Raw genomic sequence first — 15,036 nt, 5'->3', positions numbered from 1 at the left:
CACCTAGTATAATTGTACTCTTTGAAGAGGATAACATATAACATTAACATGCTTGCTCAAGTTTTGCATTGTAGGGTCCCTACTACCTACCCTAAATTACTGTTAGGTAAGTTGAATAAGGACATCAGTGTTTGGAACCCGGTCATTCAGAGGGTAGAGAAGACTTGATGTTTTTCAACAAATCATTATTGGGTAAATGGTTTGGGAGATTCAGGATGTAGGGACAAGCATTATGGAGAAGGGTGATAGCGGACAAATACAGAGTAATGGAAGGGGGATGGAGAGCAAACATGATTACAATGCCTTTAGGGTGTGGTGTGTGGAGGAACATAATGAAGGGGTAGGAAGCTTTTTTGGTAACATTTTTTTTCTAGGTTAGGGAAAGGAGTAGAGTTAGTTTTTTGGGTCAAAAATGTTGGGAAGATTTGGTGCTGAATGATGATTTCTTGGGCTTGTATGGGGTTTATCCCCTTGTATCTCCCTTACCTGTTGAAACTTTTTGGAACTTGGGGTTTAAGATATTGCTAGGTCTACTTCATAAGCAAACTGAGCTAGTCAACCGACCCAATGTTTTGTGTTGGGAGGTGGAGAATAACGAAGTGTTCTTTCTTAAGTCCTTCTATGAAAAGCTACTATTTAGGGTAAAGGATAGCTTTCCATATGATTCGGTTTAGACACCTAAAGTGCCGAGGAAGGTGTGTTTCTTCACTTGGTTAGCTGGGGGGCAGGGGGCGGGGGGTGGGGGTGATTGACAACAGAAAATCTTAGGAAACGAAAGGTTTTCTGCATAAGTTGATGTTTTCTCGGTAAGGAGGAAGATGAGGATGTGAATCATATTCTGTTACATTGTAGGTTAGTCACGAGGATATGGTGGGATATCTTTAGATGGTTTGGCATTTCTTGGGTAATGCCAATATCTGTGAAGGAGTTGATGTTCAGCCGGAAGAGTGGAGCTAGGAGAAGAAGGCACAAGTCGTGGAATGTTATTCCTCTTGCCTTGATGTGGGTCCTTTGGAGCGGGTAGTAGGAGAGCTTTTGAAGGGGTATAGATGAATTTTGCTCAGTTAAGGAGTAGCCTTTATTCACTCATTTTCTTTTGGTGCACCCACGTAGTTCCTGATTGTATAAAAATTGGGTGTCTTTTAGGGAGAACCATATTGTGTAGGTCTCTCTCTTTTGGTATACACGACCAAGTTGGCCTTGTTATCATTATTGAAATCTTTTACTTGATAAAAAGCACCATAATCCCATTTAATCTCACTCAACCTCACTCTTCTTATGCTGACTTAACGTGCAGTGCATATATTCAATCTTATCTACTTATCCTAAAACTCTTACTCTTCAGAGTGCTTCGTCATAGTTCAAGCTTTTGGTTGACACTCTCGCTAGTTTCGTCAATTATCACGATATCATCAGCAAATAGCATACACCTTGGGACCTCATCTTGTATTGACTATTGTATTGGTTAGCTCATCCATAACTAAGGTAAACAAGTAGGGGCTTAATGTTAGGGGTGTGAATAGATCCTTAAAAATCGACTTAGTCGACCGAACCGTACCGTACCGGACCGATTATTAGATTTGTTTTGATAATACCGTTTTATATTAATCTATAACCGTACTGAATAATAGGGTAGGTTTTAAATTTTATAAAAATAAATCGAAAAAAATACCGAACCGTACCGATAAATGTATATTTTAAAAATATATTTTATATATTAAGTTTAAAAATAATAAAGCACTAAATTTATTTCCTTGGACCTTTGGATTATGAAATTATTACAAGCCAACGAGTAATTAAAACCAAAAGTTCCTACTCCCAAACCTATTTTGCTACTGTGTTGAAACTAAATTCAAACTTCGAACATATTCTTAATCTTTTGACTTACAAAGAGTAGTGAGATAAATTTAATTTTCATAACATACCGACTACTAACTGCTAAAAGAGAGAAAGGTTCAACTTCGACCATATTCTTAATCTTTTGATATACAAAGAGCAATGAGATAAATTTAACTTTCATAACATACCAATTACTGAACTGCTAAAACGGGAAAACAAGTATTATGATGTTTGCACAATGCATATCTTTTTACTAGTGTGATTTATATGTTTCTCGTCTTTGCTTAATTTATTGTGTTGCTATAAAATAGTGGATTAAATCTCTATTATGAGCATCTTTCATATTCCCTCGATTCTTCAACTTTTGAAAGTAAATGTGCCTAGTGAGTTTTGCTAAAGTCCTGTGCAAGTATGCATGTTATCGCGTTCTAACTTTTACTAGCGACTCTTACATAATGTCTTTAAAAAACCCGAACTGTATCGATACCGAAGAGAAACCGAGATGATCGGTACGGTTTTGAAAAGTTGAATTTTGGTTATACAAAATAGAGTAACCGAAAAATTGGTACTGTATAAATTTTATAAAATAACCGACCGAACCGAACCATTGACACCCCTACTTAATGTTGCACGGTGATGGAAAACTCCTCTGTGTCTTTTATCACCGTTACGCCGATGATGGCTTCTTCATACATGTCCTTTATGATATTTATATATTTAACATGAATTCCTTTCCTCTCCAACACCCACCAAAGAACCTTTCTTGGCACTCTTATCATATACTTTCCTCCTTGATGTTTTATAATATTAATAGAAGGCCACACGAGCTGCCTGACTGGGTGGTGTTAGATTTTTTTTTTTGGCTTAAAAATGAACCCTTATAATTTGCTTTCTTTAAGTTGGAGGACTTTTACTTGAGACTCTTAGGAATTTGTATACTTCTATGCCCGCACACATGCTTGTGCATTCATGCATCTTTATTGCCACTGGTGTTTGTTCTTGTTTCCTTTAAAAGAATTATTTTCCGTTGTTCAAAGCAGCTAAAATTGCCTTTTAAAAGAAATAGTCAAACTTGTTTGTGTTTGGTGACTACTACTTCAGTGTTCATCCTCTCATACCAAACGTACGCTTTTCTGCTCTTTGCTTTTGCTGATTGTTAAGGTAAGGACTCTGGAAAGCTTTCTGGCCGTATAGTTGATTCAGACATGCATGATGTTGGGCGTTTCCTTAACAGGCTCTTGGGGTTGCCACCTGAAATCCAAAATAGGTCTATTCTTTATCAATTTAAATGTGGATGCTTGCTATCCATGTCTATAATAATAAAAGTTTGTTTTGAATTCAGGCTATTTGAGCTATTTGTCAGCATACTTGATCTTTTAGTTCAGGATGCACGCCTTGAAGGACATTTAGACTCTGGAATTGTTGACATGAAAGCTACCACTGTTGAACTACAGGGGACGCCAAAGGTTATGCTGTTCCTGTTTTCTCTCTGCTTTCTTACACAAAACATGTTGTGACATCAACCTATTTCAGACTGTTCATGTTGACAACTTGTCTGGGGCTTCAACCATATTGTTTACTTTTACATTGGATCGTGGACTGATGTGGGAGGTATATTACCATTATAAACTTGATTAGATAGTTACCATTATAAACTTGATTAGATAGTTACCGTCCAATTTTGCTTTGTAACCTTTTATTCTCCACCTGTAGTGTGCATATGCATTGCTTGAAGAGAAGCAAAAGGACGAGTCTAGTTCAACTAATAGTGGATTCTATGAATCCAAACGAGAATGGTTGGGAAGGCGACATTTTGTATTAGCATTTGAAGGGTATGGAAATTCTTGATTGGTGATTTTCTATTTCTGTATGTTGATATTTTGGTTTGCAAGTGCAGTCAGCCTAATTCAACTTGGTTCAATGCACCGGATTGTATTCCTTTTGCATACACAATGAATTATGTCTAGATCAATGAGGCAACTACGTTTCAATCCCGTAGAATTTGTGAAAGAAGAAAAGGTTTCTTTGTATTTCAGTGCATCCCATGAAAAGGGGTATTTATACAAGTGAATCCAAACTAATTAAGGAAAGACAATCAATTATAGTAACATGAAATATTTTGTTCCTATAATTATGTTAGGAGAAGGAAAAATAAAGTCTCTGTACGTTATTATTTTCTTCCATGTGATGCCTAGGGTACTGCAGAGTTCCTTTACAAAATCCTTTTGATGAGGCCATCAAGTTTTGTCGTTTGACTCCTAATATCATCGTTTATGGGTGAAATATTGTTTGACTTGCAAGGTAGGAATCATTCTTATTTCCAGGTGACTTGCTGTTAATTATGTTAAGACATTGATTACTCTTGCTAGATTCTATAAGGAATTAGTACCCTGACAAAATGTTAGCTTCATGAGTGTAGAATTTGAGAAAGAAGATATATCAGTAAAGGGCAGCCCGGTGCACTAAGCTCCCGCTATGCGCTAAGCTCCCGCTATGCGCGGGGTCCGGGGAAGGGCCGGACCACAAGGGTCTATTGTACGCAGCCTTACCTTGCATTTCTGCAAGAGGCTGCTTCCACGGCTCGAACCCGTGACCTCCTGGTCACATGACAACAACTTTACCAGTTACACCAAGGCTCCCCTTCAAAGAAGATATATCAGTATGTCTTTAAATCCCATGAGAAGGGGTATCTATAAAAATTGAATCCTAGCTGATTAAGGAAAGACAATCAACTACAATAAATGAAAATATTCTATTCATATAATTACTCTAGATAAAGGAAAAATAAAGTCTCCTAAAATCATGCTAATTAATTAACACATCAATAAATCCCAATCCCAAATCAGATGGGCTACATGAATGAATTATATCCTCTCCCTTCTGTCAAGTCCATTGCCTGTGCATAGCAGAAGTTTAGTGCATAAGGTTGCCCTTTAAGACATCTTTAGGATTTTCTATATCTCACACTTACGCTACACGGATAACTAGTTTAATCCCAACTAGTTGGTAGATCTTCTGTAGATCCATTTTGTTTTATTTTTAATTATGTATGCATTTATTTGGAGAAACTTAGGTTTTTTCTGACGGTTAAAATAGGAATAGGATTTGGATATAGTATTGGGATGTAGTGTCTATAAATAGGACTCAATGTAATAATGTAGATACACAATTCAATAATATTATTTTCTCCCATAATTTCTCACATGGTATCAGAGCATTGTTGCGAAATATTCAAAAATACCATCAAAGTTCGGTGCATCAATTCCGGCGCCTGTTTTGCGTCACTTCTCTTATGTTGAGTGTTGTGCAAAATCCTACAACACCACAACATTGATCAGGTTCAGGCACAAAACCCCAGAAACCACACTTTCGGAATCGCCGGCACGCGCCAACCAAAGAGTCAGCTTCAGTCGAGAGTAAGGATCACGCACCGGCATGTGCTGCCTATCCTGACCAGATTCCGGCGAGACTTTTCTTAGGTTGTGCTCGCCCCTCTGTTCCGGCCAAACCCCAGTATTTTTCCTGATTCTGAGCACTCTCCGGCAATCGGATTTGCTTTTTCTGGCGACAAACTTTTTTACTTCAGATCCGGCTTCGAGTTTGATTATTTTCTTTTTCCAGATTTTAGGCTACAAATTTCAGGTTTCACAATATATCTCTCGGATTTGATACTTTTAACTCTAAAAACACAGTATTTGGAAGTTCAAGCCCTGTGATCACTTCAAAACCGTTAATGGGAAGTTCAAACCATTTAGCTTGGGCTCCCTCGGTTGATTTGTGGTGCAAGGGTCAAGGTGTTCAAGATCACTTAACGCAAAAGGCTATTGTGGTTGATGAAAAAGCAAAGGCTAGTGAGACAAATGAAAAGGACAAAGCACAGTTAGAGAAGGTTGACGCTAAATTATGTAGTCTTCTGTGGCGATCTATTGATCCTAAGTTTATGCCTTTGTTTTGTTGCTTCCAGACATGTTATTCTGTTTGGGAAAAGGCTCTCGCTTTATACACAATGATATATCTCGGTTTTATGATGTGATATCTCGATTTTATGATGTGATATCTCGGATGACCAACTTAAAGAAACATGAATCATATATGTCTACTTACTTGGGACGGGTACAAGCAGTGATGGAGGAATTTGAGCAGTTGATGCGAGTCATTACAAACGTTGAAAAACAACAGGAGCAAAGACAAATGATATTTCTAGTTCTTTCACTTACTGGACTTCTTACTGATCTTGATTCAGTGCGTGATCAGATTTTGGCTAGTCCTATGTTCCTACAATTGATGGACTATTCTCTCGTTTTCTTCGCCTTGCTACGCCTCCTAATCACACTGTGGTCTCATCACCGACCGTTGACTCCTCTGTTCTCGCATCCCAAACCATAGAGAATCGAACATCTCAGTCTATGGATAATCGATGTGGAGGAGGTCGTTTTGGAAAACCTTAAACTAAGTATAGTTATTGTCATAAGTTTGGACACACTCGTGATGTATGTCGTGCTCTGCATGGTCCACTACCCAATGATGCTCATTGTAGTTATTGTCATAAGTTCGGAAGCACTTGTGGCGTATGCTGTGCTCTGCATGTTCAACCACCTAATAATGGTCATCTTGCTCAAACTGACACCGCAGGAAATCAGAGGTTTTTATCTGAAAGGGAATATAATGAGTTCCTTCAGTATCAAGCAAGTAAACAAACATCTCACAAGTAGCCCCCGGATCTCAGCCTAATACCTTTGTTGCTGGTTGCTTGTGTTTCACAGTCTAGTGCCCTTGGATCGTGGGTCGTGGACTCAGGCGCTTTTGATCATATCTCTAGTAACAAATCACTTTTGTCAAATATTTTTTAGTTACAGTCTCTTCCTCTTGTTACTTTAGCCATTGGGATCCAAACAAACCAAAAGGAGTTGGACAAACTAATCCCCTATCTTCTGTCACTCTAAAATTTGTTCCGTATGTCCCTGATTGTCCTTTTAATCTTGCATCTGTCAGTCGTTTGACGCGTGCCCTAAATTGTGCCATAGCATTTCTTGATGATTCTTTTGTTATACTGGATTGTAGTACGGGACAAATGATTAGCGCAGGCATGAATCAGATGGCCTCTACTATCTTACCTCTCCTAATTCCTCCATGCCCCGTTACAAATCCTCCGAACCAGTGTTTTAAAAGGCGGGGGCGTAAGGCGGGGCGTTTTACATACGCCTCGACGAGGCGTAAGCCTCGAGGCATGGGGCGTAAGCCCCATGGGTATTTAATTTTTAGTATTTCTTAAAATAATATAATTACAATAAATATTTTTAAATAGGTAAAATTACATAAAAAAATAAAAGAAAACTGTAAATAAATGAAATATATATATATATATATATATATATATATATATATATATATATATATATATATATGTGTGTGTGTGTGTGTGTGTGTGTGAGCGCGCGCGCGCGCTTGATCCTCACAAAAAAAATGATCAAAGCCTATTATACACTGCTTATAACTTATAATTATATATAACATAATTTTACAAGTATAAACAATACAATGAAATAAAAGCTATTATGAAATACAACACAATTCTAACATTTTAACTTTCAAACACGGAAAAAAACACAATTTCTTAAAACACTATTACTATCATACTATTCATTTTATCTCCCTATAAGCAAATAATCAATAAAATTTATCAATATTATAATTAAACATAACTTCTTCATGAACAAAAAATAAAATTATATGATAATTCTGATACATAGGACTTATGACCAATGACAAGTGAAAATGAACAATTCCGCTATGGGTTTTTTTTTAAAAAAATAAGTGATATTCACCCTCACGACGTTTTCAAATAGTAAATATCCAATACTACGACTTGTTATATGAGTTACACCCAATCTTCTATTTCTATAGATGAAAAACTATTAAGTATCATTAGTTTGTTAAACAATTATGAGGGTGAATGATTTTAATTAAGGAATTTAAAATATAATTTGTGTAAGAATTGTTAGGCGAGCCCTGGGCGTTGGGCGTTAGGCGTGTTTAAGGCGTATGGTTGGGCGCTTAGGGCGTAAGCCTCATAGGAACTAAGCCCCGCACGTTAGCCCCAGGGTGTTTTGCCACTGCCCTGCCCCGAGGCGAGCCCCGGGACGAGTCCTGACACTGCCTTTTAAAACTCAACTCCGAACCTAATCCACAGATGTTTGGGACATTCGATTCTATCCAAGCTACAAAAGATGGTGCCTAGTTTGTCTAGTCTATCCACATTAGATTATGAGTAGTGTCAATTTAAACACACCCGCACTACCTTTCCACGTAGTGCCGAGAGTCGTTCAGAGTTTGTTTTTTCATTAGTTCATTCTGATATTTGGGGTCCAAGTAGAGTCTGTTCAACTTTAGGATTCATTTGTTTGTGAGCTTCATTGATGATTATTTGGGATGTACTTGGATTTTCTTAATGAAAGATCATTCTGAGTTATTTTCTACATTCAGGAGTTTCTGTGCTGAAATACAAAATCAATTTGCTTTTTCTATTCGTACTTTTCGTAGTAATATTGCCTTAGACTGCATATCCTTCTAGTTTCAGCAGTTTATGATTCACCATGGAATTATTCACCAGACATCTTGTCCATACACCCCTTAGCAAAACTGGGTGGCAGAAAGGAAGAATAGACCCCATAGTGTGCATAAATTAGCCCCTCGTTCTCTCAAATGTGGCTTTCTTGGTTATTCTCGGGTTCCAAAGGGTATCGTTGTTACTCACTTGATCTTCGTCGGTGCGGTGCTTTATGTCAACTGATTTCACATTTTTTGAGTCTCAACCTTACTTTACATCTTCTTTTGATCATCTTGACATAACTGAGGTGTTACCTATATCGGTTTTTGAGGAATCTACGATTACTTCTACATCTCCATCCACAGTGCCACCAGTCATACCCTTATCGTCTTTTGAGGAATCTAGAGTTACTTATACGTCTCCATCCACAGTGCCACCACTTGTTACTTATCATCGTCGAATGCGTCCAGCATCAGGCTGGACCCTGCACCTACTTCGGACTTGTCTCCTTCTGATCAACCGATTGCACTTTGAAAAGGTATACAGTCCACTCGTAATACTAGCCCCCACTATACCTTTTTAAGTTATCATCGTCTGTCATCACCCCATTATGCTTTTGTATCATCTTTGTCCTCTGTCTCCATCCCTAAGTCTAGAGGTGAAATACTTTCTCATCCAGGATGGCGACAAGCTATGATTGACGAGATGTCTGCTTTACATGCAAGCGACACTTATTTTAGGACAGAGAGTATAATTAGTGCATAAGTTGAATCCTTTTTCTAATTAAAAATGTTCGTACAAAAAAGAAGATATACCTTGATATATCGTTTACTCTTAACACGCTGCATGGAGAGAAATGTAGCCCCTAGAAACATTGCCCACTAATTAAATCAATATCATAGGAGAATTAGTATCCATTATCTTCATTAAATAGTATATTGTTTGCATATATAATTAATATATTAATTGTTCTTATCATTTTGTAGTTCTTTTTTTTTTTTGTGCTAAATGTTCAGTTTTGAGTTCTTTTAAGCATGTAATGTTAATTTTATTCATATAAGTACCTTTGGTCCTAATGCCCGTGATTTTGATATTTCTGTTTCGTGGTTGCTCCAGTTCTGCTTCAGGAATGTACAAGGTATTTCGTCCTACTGTTGGAGAGGCCCTTAGGTACTAAAGGCTTTTAATTTTAGGCTTTAGGTTAACTTCTTCATTTTAGGAATTGACTGCTTCATGCTCTGCACCTCTTCCCTTTCCTTGTGTATGCCTTACTTAACACTTCTCTATGCTTAGGGAGATGCCCCTCGTAGAATTGAAAGACAAGTACCGGAAACTATCATCCTTAGAAAAGGCTCGTCATGGATGGGAAGATGAATACAACGTTTCATTGAAACAGGTAAAATTCTTATATATCTTGCAGGATGCCCTGATGTAAAGTGCACTGGGCAGGTTACTTGATCTTTTTATGTGATAGGATACAGTCTTATCATAATCACAGAATCAGCATTCTCTGGTGTTTTTCTGCATCCTAATTTCACTTATAAACTGTTCCTTAATCCTTACTGTAAATCTTCTCTAGGCGGATCCACAGTAGGGGGTGCGGGTTCGCGGGAACCTAGTAACTTTTTCCTAGACCCTATAGTTGTATTGAAAAATCTATTAAATATATAACAAATTGTAGATGGGAACCCACTAACAAGATCGATTATTGGCTCAGCGGCTAAGAAGGGTCCCTCTAAAGTGCCTCCTCACCAGTCTACCTGGGATCGAGTCCCCTGGGCTCTTTTTTCACTTATTAAACTCATTTTTGTATTCCAAAATACCTTTGCTGGGAACCCATAAACTTAAAATCCTGAATCCACCTCTGCTTCTCTGCAGAATGTGTTGTGAATTGCTCATTTAAGAGCAAATAAAACTCCCATTGAACTTCAATTTTTGCTTCCCTGGTATGGGAGAGTTCATCTGATAGAAAAAAGACCTGGGCAAAATGGAGCAGTTCAAATTGCTTCATTGAAAACTATTAATTCCGATCCTCCTTCCTGACATCATCTCTTCTAGAATAGGAACCAGCATGGGATTTTCAGCAGAATTCAGTATTTCCTGAGGCCCCGATGGGGAAAAGGCTAAAATCTGTTGATGAATATTGTCAGAGAACTCAAAGTCTGGAATGCATCTTTAACTATGATCGATTAGAAGAGGAAGAAAGACAATGATGTACCCTGCTGAATAAAAGATTAACCTTGACAAGTAACTCGTATTTTTGTTTGCGGAGAGTACTAGGTACATGATGTGGATTAAGATGGAATATCTTTTAGGTTTTAGTTTATAGATTGTTGTACATAGCTGGTATGTCATGGTTTGAACAGATGCATCCCTCCTTTCAATGTTTTACTTCTACACTTTTATTTGCCCGTAAATAGAAAATAAAATAAAATAAGAGCAATTTGATGTGAAGCAAACTTGTACTCTTTTTTTTTTTTTTTTTTTTTGATACGTGGTGCTATTTCAACGGAATACCTGCTATCTCCCACCATCACAAGTACTGGGTAACTCTGTCCACCAAGGCTTGAACAGATGGAAAGTGAATCAAACTTGTACCTTCAACACAAAAATGTTGATTCCAGGTAGGCTTCATAGAAAAGAAAACAAGAGGATCACCTTTCAGAGTTTCTAGCAGGCCATGAATGTTACTAAAAGGCATGCTCAGAGAGTGGGATCACCTTTACTGATAATGAAAATACCCTTGTAGTATTTGTGGATTGGTTGTTTCTGATTTTTTTTTTCAAGCATCAAATGCTGTCAGACCTCACTCTGGGTTTTGTCTGCAGTGCATGCATGGCCCAAAATGTAAGCTAGGCAGTTTCTGCACAGTCGGTAGAAGATTACAGGAAGTGAATGTGTTAGGTGGGCTTATACTTCCTGTGTGGGGAACTGTTGAGAAGGCGCTTTCTAAGCAAGTAAGATACTCTTCTTTCATGTGTTTTTCAATATCATTTTCCTACATTATATTCTCTGATATACCTTGGAGATGTGCCAAAAAGATAACTCATCTTTGGTTTCAGGACGACTATCTAACAATCCATAAGTGCTAATTTCGACTAGGAATATGCAAAAAAATAAGAGTAAAAAAAATATTCAAGAGATGGAGAAAGTCTGAAGATAAAGAAAGTTGATAATGAATAGAGTTCAGAATCATTTGTTTTTTGTGATCAATTAATTGGTTTTTTCATATGAATGCCATTGTTTAAATTTCGATTTTGATTGTGAGCCATACAACTTTGATTAACCCTGTTTCGCCATTTTTTTGGCATTAATCTAGACCATCTAACCTGAGAGCAGTTTCAGCTGCAACAAGCTCAAAAAGTTGGGAGATTTTCTAGACTAGTTTAAAGAATGGTGCTCGCTCAGAAAAAACGAAGTGTGTGAACATTCTGTCTTAAGGCTATAAGAATTTGTTGCATGTTCATTGAAACATCTTCTCTTCTCTCATTCAATAATGTCCAACCAAAAGAAAAGAGTAACTGCTTTCCACAATTTCGATAGTTTCTTTGGTACTGGATTTCCTTCCCACATTTTGGTAAGTATTCCTCAATTGAATAGCCATCGTTCAGTGAAGAAATAAGTGTGTCATAGTCTCATCCTTCTTACTGCTCATGAGGCATCTGTTAGCACAATGTGTAAGGCTACTTTATGCATCCTGTCCAATGTCACTAATGCGTCCGGGGCTGCTATTCAACCAATAGGATTCCAGTGAAAACCTGTCCTCCTCTGTTTTTTTCTTTTTCTGTCAACTGATAAACTTGAGTCTGGATATCCAGCCAACCTCTCATGCCTATTCAATAACCATATTTCCCAGTCATTACCTCAGTCTTTTTGTCCCAACACTATAGTCGATTATGAAGCTCTTATGTTGTTTGCAATTGTACACACATGTTGAACAAATCTTGGAGTTCTAAACTCTGTGTTTGTCCATCAAACCAGAAAACAATTTCTAGCTACCTCACACCAACATGATAATGCCTCCATCCCTACTATTTTCATAGATTTTGTGGCTGGTTCATTATAAATGGTTTTATCTTCTGATCTGAAGGTTCTGGGTTTTGGCTCTTCGTTTTTTCTCTTTACATGTAAATTTCTTTGTGAGGCAGATACATGACTGACCTTTTCTGTTTTTCACTATGTAAACTAGCACAAGTGAAGTTACCAATGGATTAGATAGCATATTGTGCCAGTCTTTGGCTGGAAATACTTGCCTGTAAATTGAGTTGATTTATCAAGGTTCAACAACAGTATTTCAACTGTCAAATAGCACTACCATTATTTCCACACAAAAAGGGAGTTTGTAGGTTTAGAGTGAGCAGGCTCAATCTGAGATTTTGAGATTTCTCGAGGCAACAAGAATTTTGCTTAAGATCATCTGGGCTTTATTTCTTGCATGGAGAAAGATAATCTACTTTTAAAAGGGTCATTGCACCAAACTCACTCGTTTATTGGTTTTCAATTGTTGTTGGATACAGGCTCGCCTAAGCCATCGAAGAATCCGCATTGTACGGATTGTGACAACTACTGAGAATCAACGAATTGTGGGGTTGCTTATCCCAAATGCAGCAGTAGAATCAGTGCTTCAAGGTTATATTCTCGATTCTCTCCTTTCACAATTTTATGTTTGTCATCCTCCATTAAGTAATGGGTCACACAACCAATTCTGAGGGTTTATTCCTTGTGTGAACTGTCCCACATTGGGTGAGGGATGGTTTCTTTGTCTCCTTAAATGGTTTTGGGTAATCCTCACCTCATGAGTTATCTTTTTGGGTTGAATTAGGCCAAGGTCCATTTCTTAACATGGTATTAGAGTCAGGTCCATCCCTGTTATTGTGTTTCCCAATGTTGGGCTCCCATGTTATGTTATCCATGCTCTAGTTGGCAGGCATGGGCAAATGAAGGGTTATCTGTCATCTTATATGATTTTGGGTAATCACACCTCATGAGCTACCTTTTGGGGTGAGTTAGGCCCACGGTCTATTGTTTAACACATCTAGACATGCCCTCACGTCAATTGGCATTGAATAAGAAAAGTTTCATTAGTCTGTCATTTTATCTTGCTGGATGGCAAACCAAATTAATGTCTTGTCGGAAACATCTTTTGTACGTGTTTGTATCTGTCATTTATGTGTCTAGGGTAGAAAATTTAAGAGTTCGATATGAACACAGAAATGAAGTTGGTCACAAAATGGTTTCCAGATTTCCAGGCGACACTGTCTCGCAATGGTAATGTTTAGTTTGTAAATTCAGAGTGCTAAAATGATTGATTCAGTGAAATCCACTATTCATCACTCGTCTGGTTGCCTCACTATTAATACGATATTGATAACTCCTATATTTTGTAAATGATATGCCTCTATTTGTTATATTTTGTAAATGATATGCCTCTATTTGTTAAAGATGATTTGTGTTCAACTTTCAATACCAGATTTGGCATGGGTTCAAGATGTTGACGAATGAAAGAAGCGAAATGAAGCTTCTTTGTGTCAAGTATATCTGATTGCAAAAGTTTCTGGAATAGACTCGCAAGTTGCAGTGTCTTTATGCACTTTCAGAATGAAGCTAGCCCCTGCATTATATGGTGGTAAAGAAGCAGTCTTAGTTACAAGGTCCAGGGAATGAGATTGAGCACCTTCGCATTGCTGTCCAAATTCTTTCTGCGTCATTTTTTTGGATATCAATTCCTTGTAAATTAAATTATAGGGCAGTTTAGGGATTGCTGGAAGTTCTGCCATAGTTTTGTATCTAACCTTCAAGTTAGAATTCAATACAATTATCTCCCGGTTCATCTGACAGCCAAAGGACCACAGCCAAATGATGCAATTTGAGTACTAACTTGTTGGCAACTAAAAGCAGACCAGGTGCACTGGAATGATTATAACATATTTTCTTACGGAATTGGACGTCATTAAAGTTATTTCCTTACCGCAGGAAACAAGACCATGGTGTCAGCAATATATTACTCCCTCCATAAAAAACACGCATATTAAGAAATTAATAATGTAATGTAAAGTTTATCAAATTATCTCTATATAATAAAATAAGTTATTTTTTCTTCTGATTAGAGCATGCACAAGTAGTAAATCTTTTGACATTGAGAATCGAACAATATCAAGTTACTATGTGGTTTTTTCAATCATTATCTAGACGTTATTTTAACTTGTCAGTTTTTATCTTAGAGTAGATTTGGAAAAAATTAGTCAATTTATCCTCTGGTTTCCTTAGGTGACACTTATTATGGAATATTTTTTTTTTTTGGCTAAGGTGACATTTATTGTGGGACGGATGGAGGTAAAAGGTTTTGTAGTCCTTAATTATATTATAGTTATATGGTTACTTTGTCAATTAAAAGGGTTTGCTCTTCCAAATATGCCTTTATATTTGTTATTTATGTACCAAAGAATATTTTCAATATATCACGATATATTTTCAATAAAGCATGATGCTTTCAAACCCTTTAGGTAATACATAGCCCCTTCGTCTGGCTTTTTGTAGGTGAAGCATGTACCATAATTATTTTCTCTGTCTTATTTTTGCCTCTATTTTATTTCATTTTTATTTGGGTCGCCACATTCAATTTGGCAAATAAAATAAACTTTCAACCTAAA

At 37.2% G+C, this 15,036-nt stretch overlaps 1 protein-coding gene across 4 annotated transcripts in view; it reads left to right on the top strand.

Moving 5' to 3' along the window:
• LOC132627389 (protein FORGETTER 1) overlaps nucleotides 1–14,223 on the top strand; it is a 45,935-nt gene extending 31,712 nt beyond the window's left edge. For all 4 annotated transcript variants that reach the window (XM_060342719.1, XM_060342726.1, XM_060342735.1 and 1 more), the window contains 9 exons: nucleotides 3,001–3,106; nucleotides 3,182–3,305; nucleotides 3,373–3,450; nucleotides 3,553–3,671; nucleotides 9,503–9,556; nucleotides 9,680–9,782; nucleotides 11,215–11,343; nucleotides 12,904–13,015; nucleotides 13,857–14,223. In XM_060342719.1, coding sequence (XP_060198702.1) covers nucleotides 3,001–3,106; nucleotides 3,182–3,305; nucleotides 3,373–3,450; nucleotides 3,553–3,671; nucleotides 9,503–9,556; nucleotides 9,680–9,782; nucleotides 11,215–11,343; nucleotides 12,904–13,015; nucleotides 13,857–13,888 — 857 coding nt within the window. In that variant the 3' untranslated portion in view covers nucleotides 13,889–14,223. The remainder of the gene's footprint in view (nucleotides 1–3,000; nucleotides 3,107–3,181; nucleotides 3,306–3,372; nucleotides 3,451–3,552; nucleotides 3,672–9,502; nucleotides 9,557–9,679; nucleotides 9,783–11,214; nucleotides 11,344–12,903; nucleotides 13,016–13,856) is intronic.
• Nucleotides 14,224–15,036: the final 813 nt, after the last annotated feature.

Source organism: Lycium barbarum, chromosome 1 (genome assembly GCF_019175385.1).
Source record: "Lycium barbarum isolate Lr01 chromosome 1, ASM1917538v2, whole genome shotgun sequence".
Lineage (NCBI taxonomy): Eukaryota > Viridiplantae > Streptophyta > Magnoliopsida > Solanales > Solanaceae > Lycium > Lycium barbarum.
The sequence above is the reverse complement of the archived record's forward strand: the minus strand, read 5'-3'. Positions and strand labels throughout refer to the sequence as shown.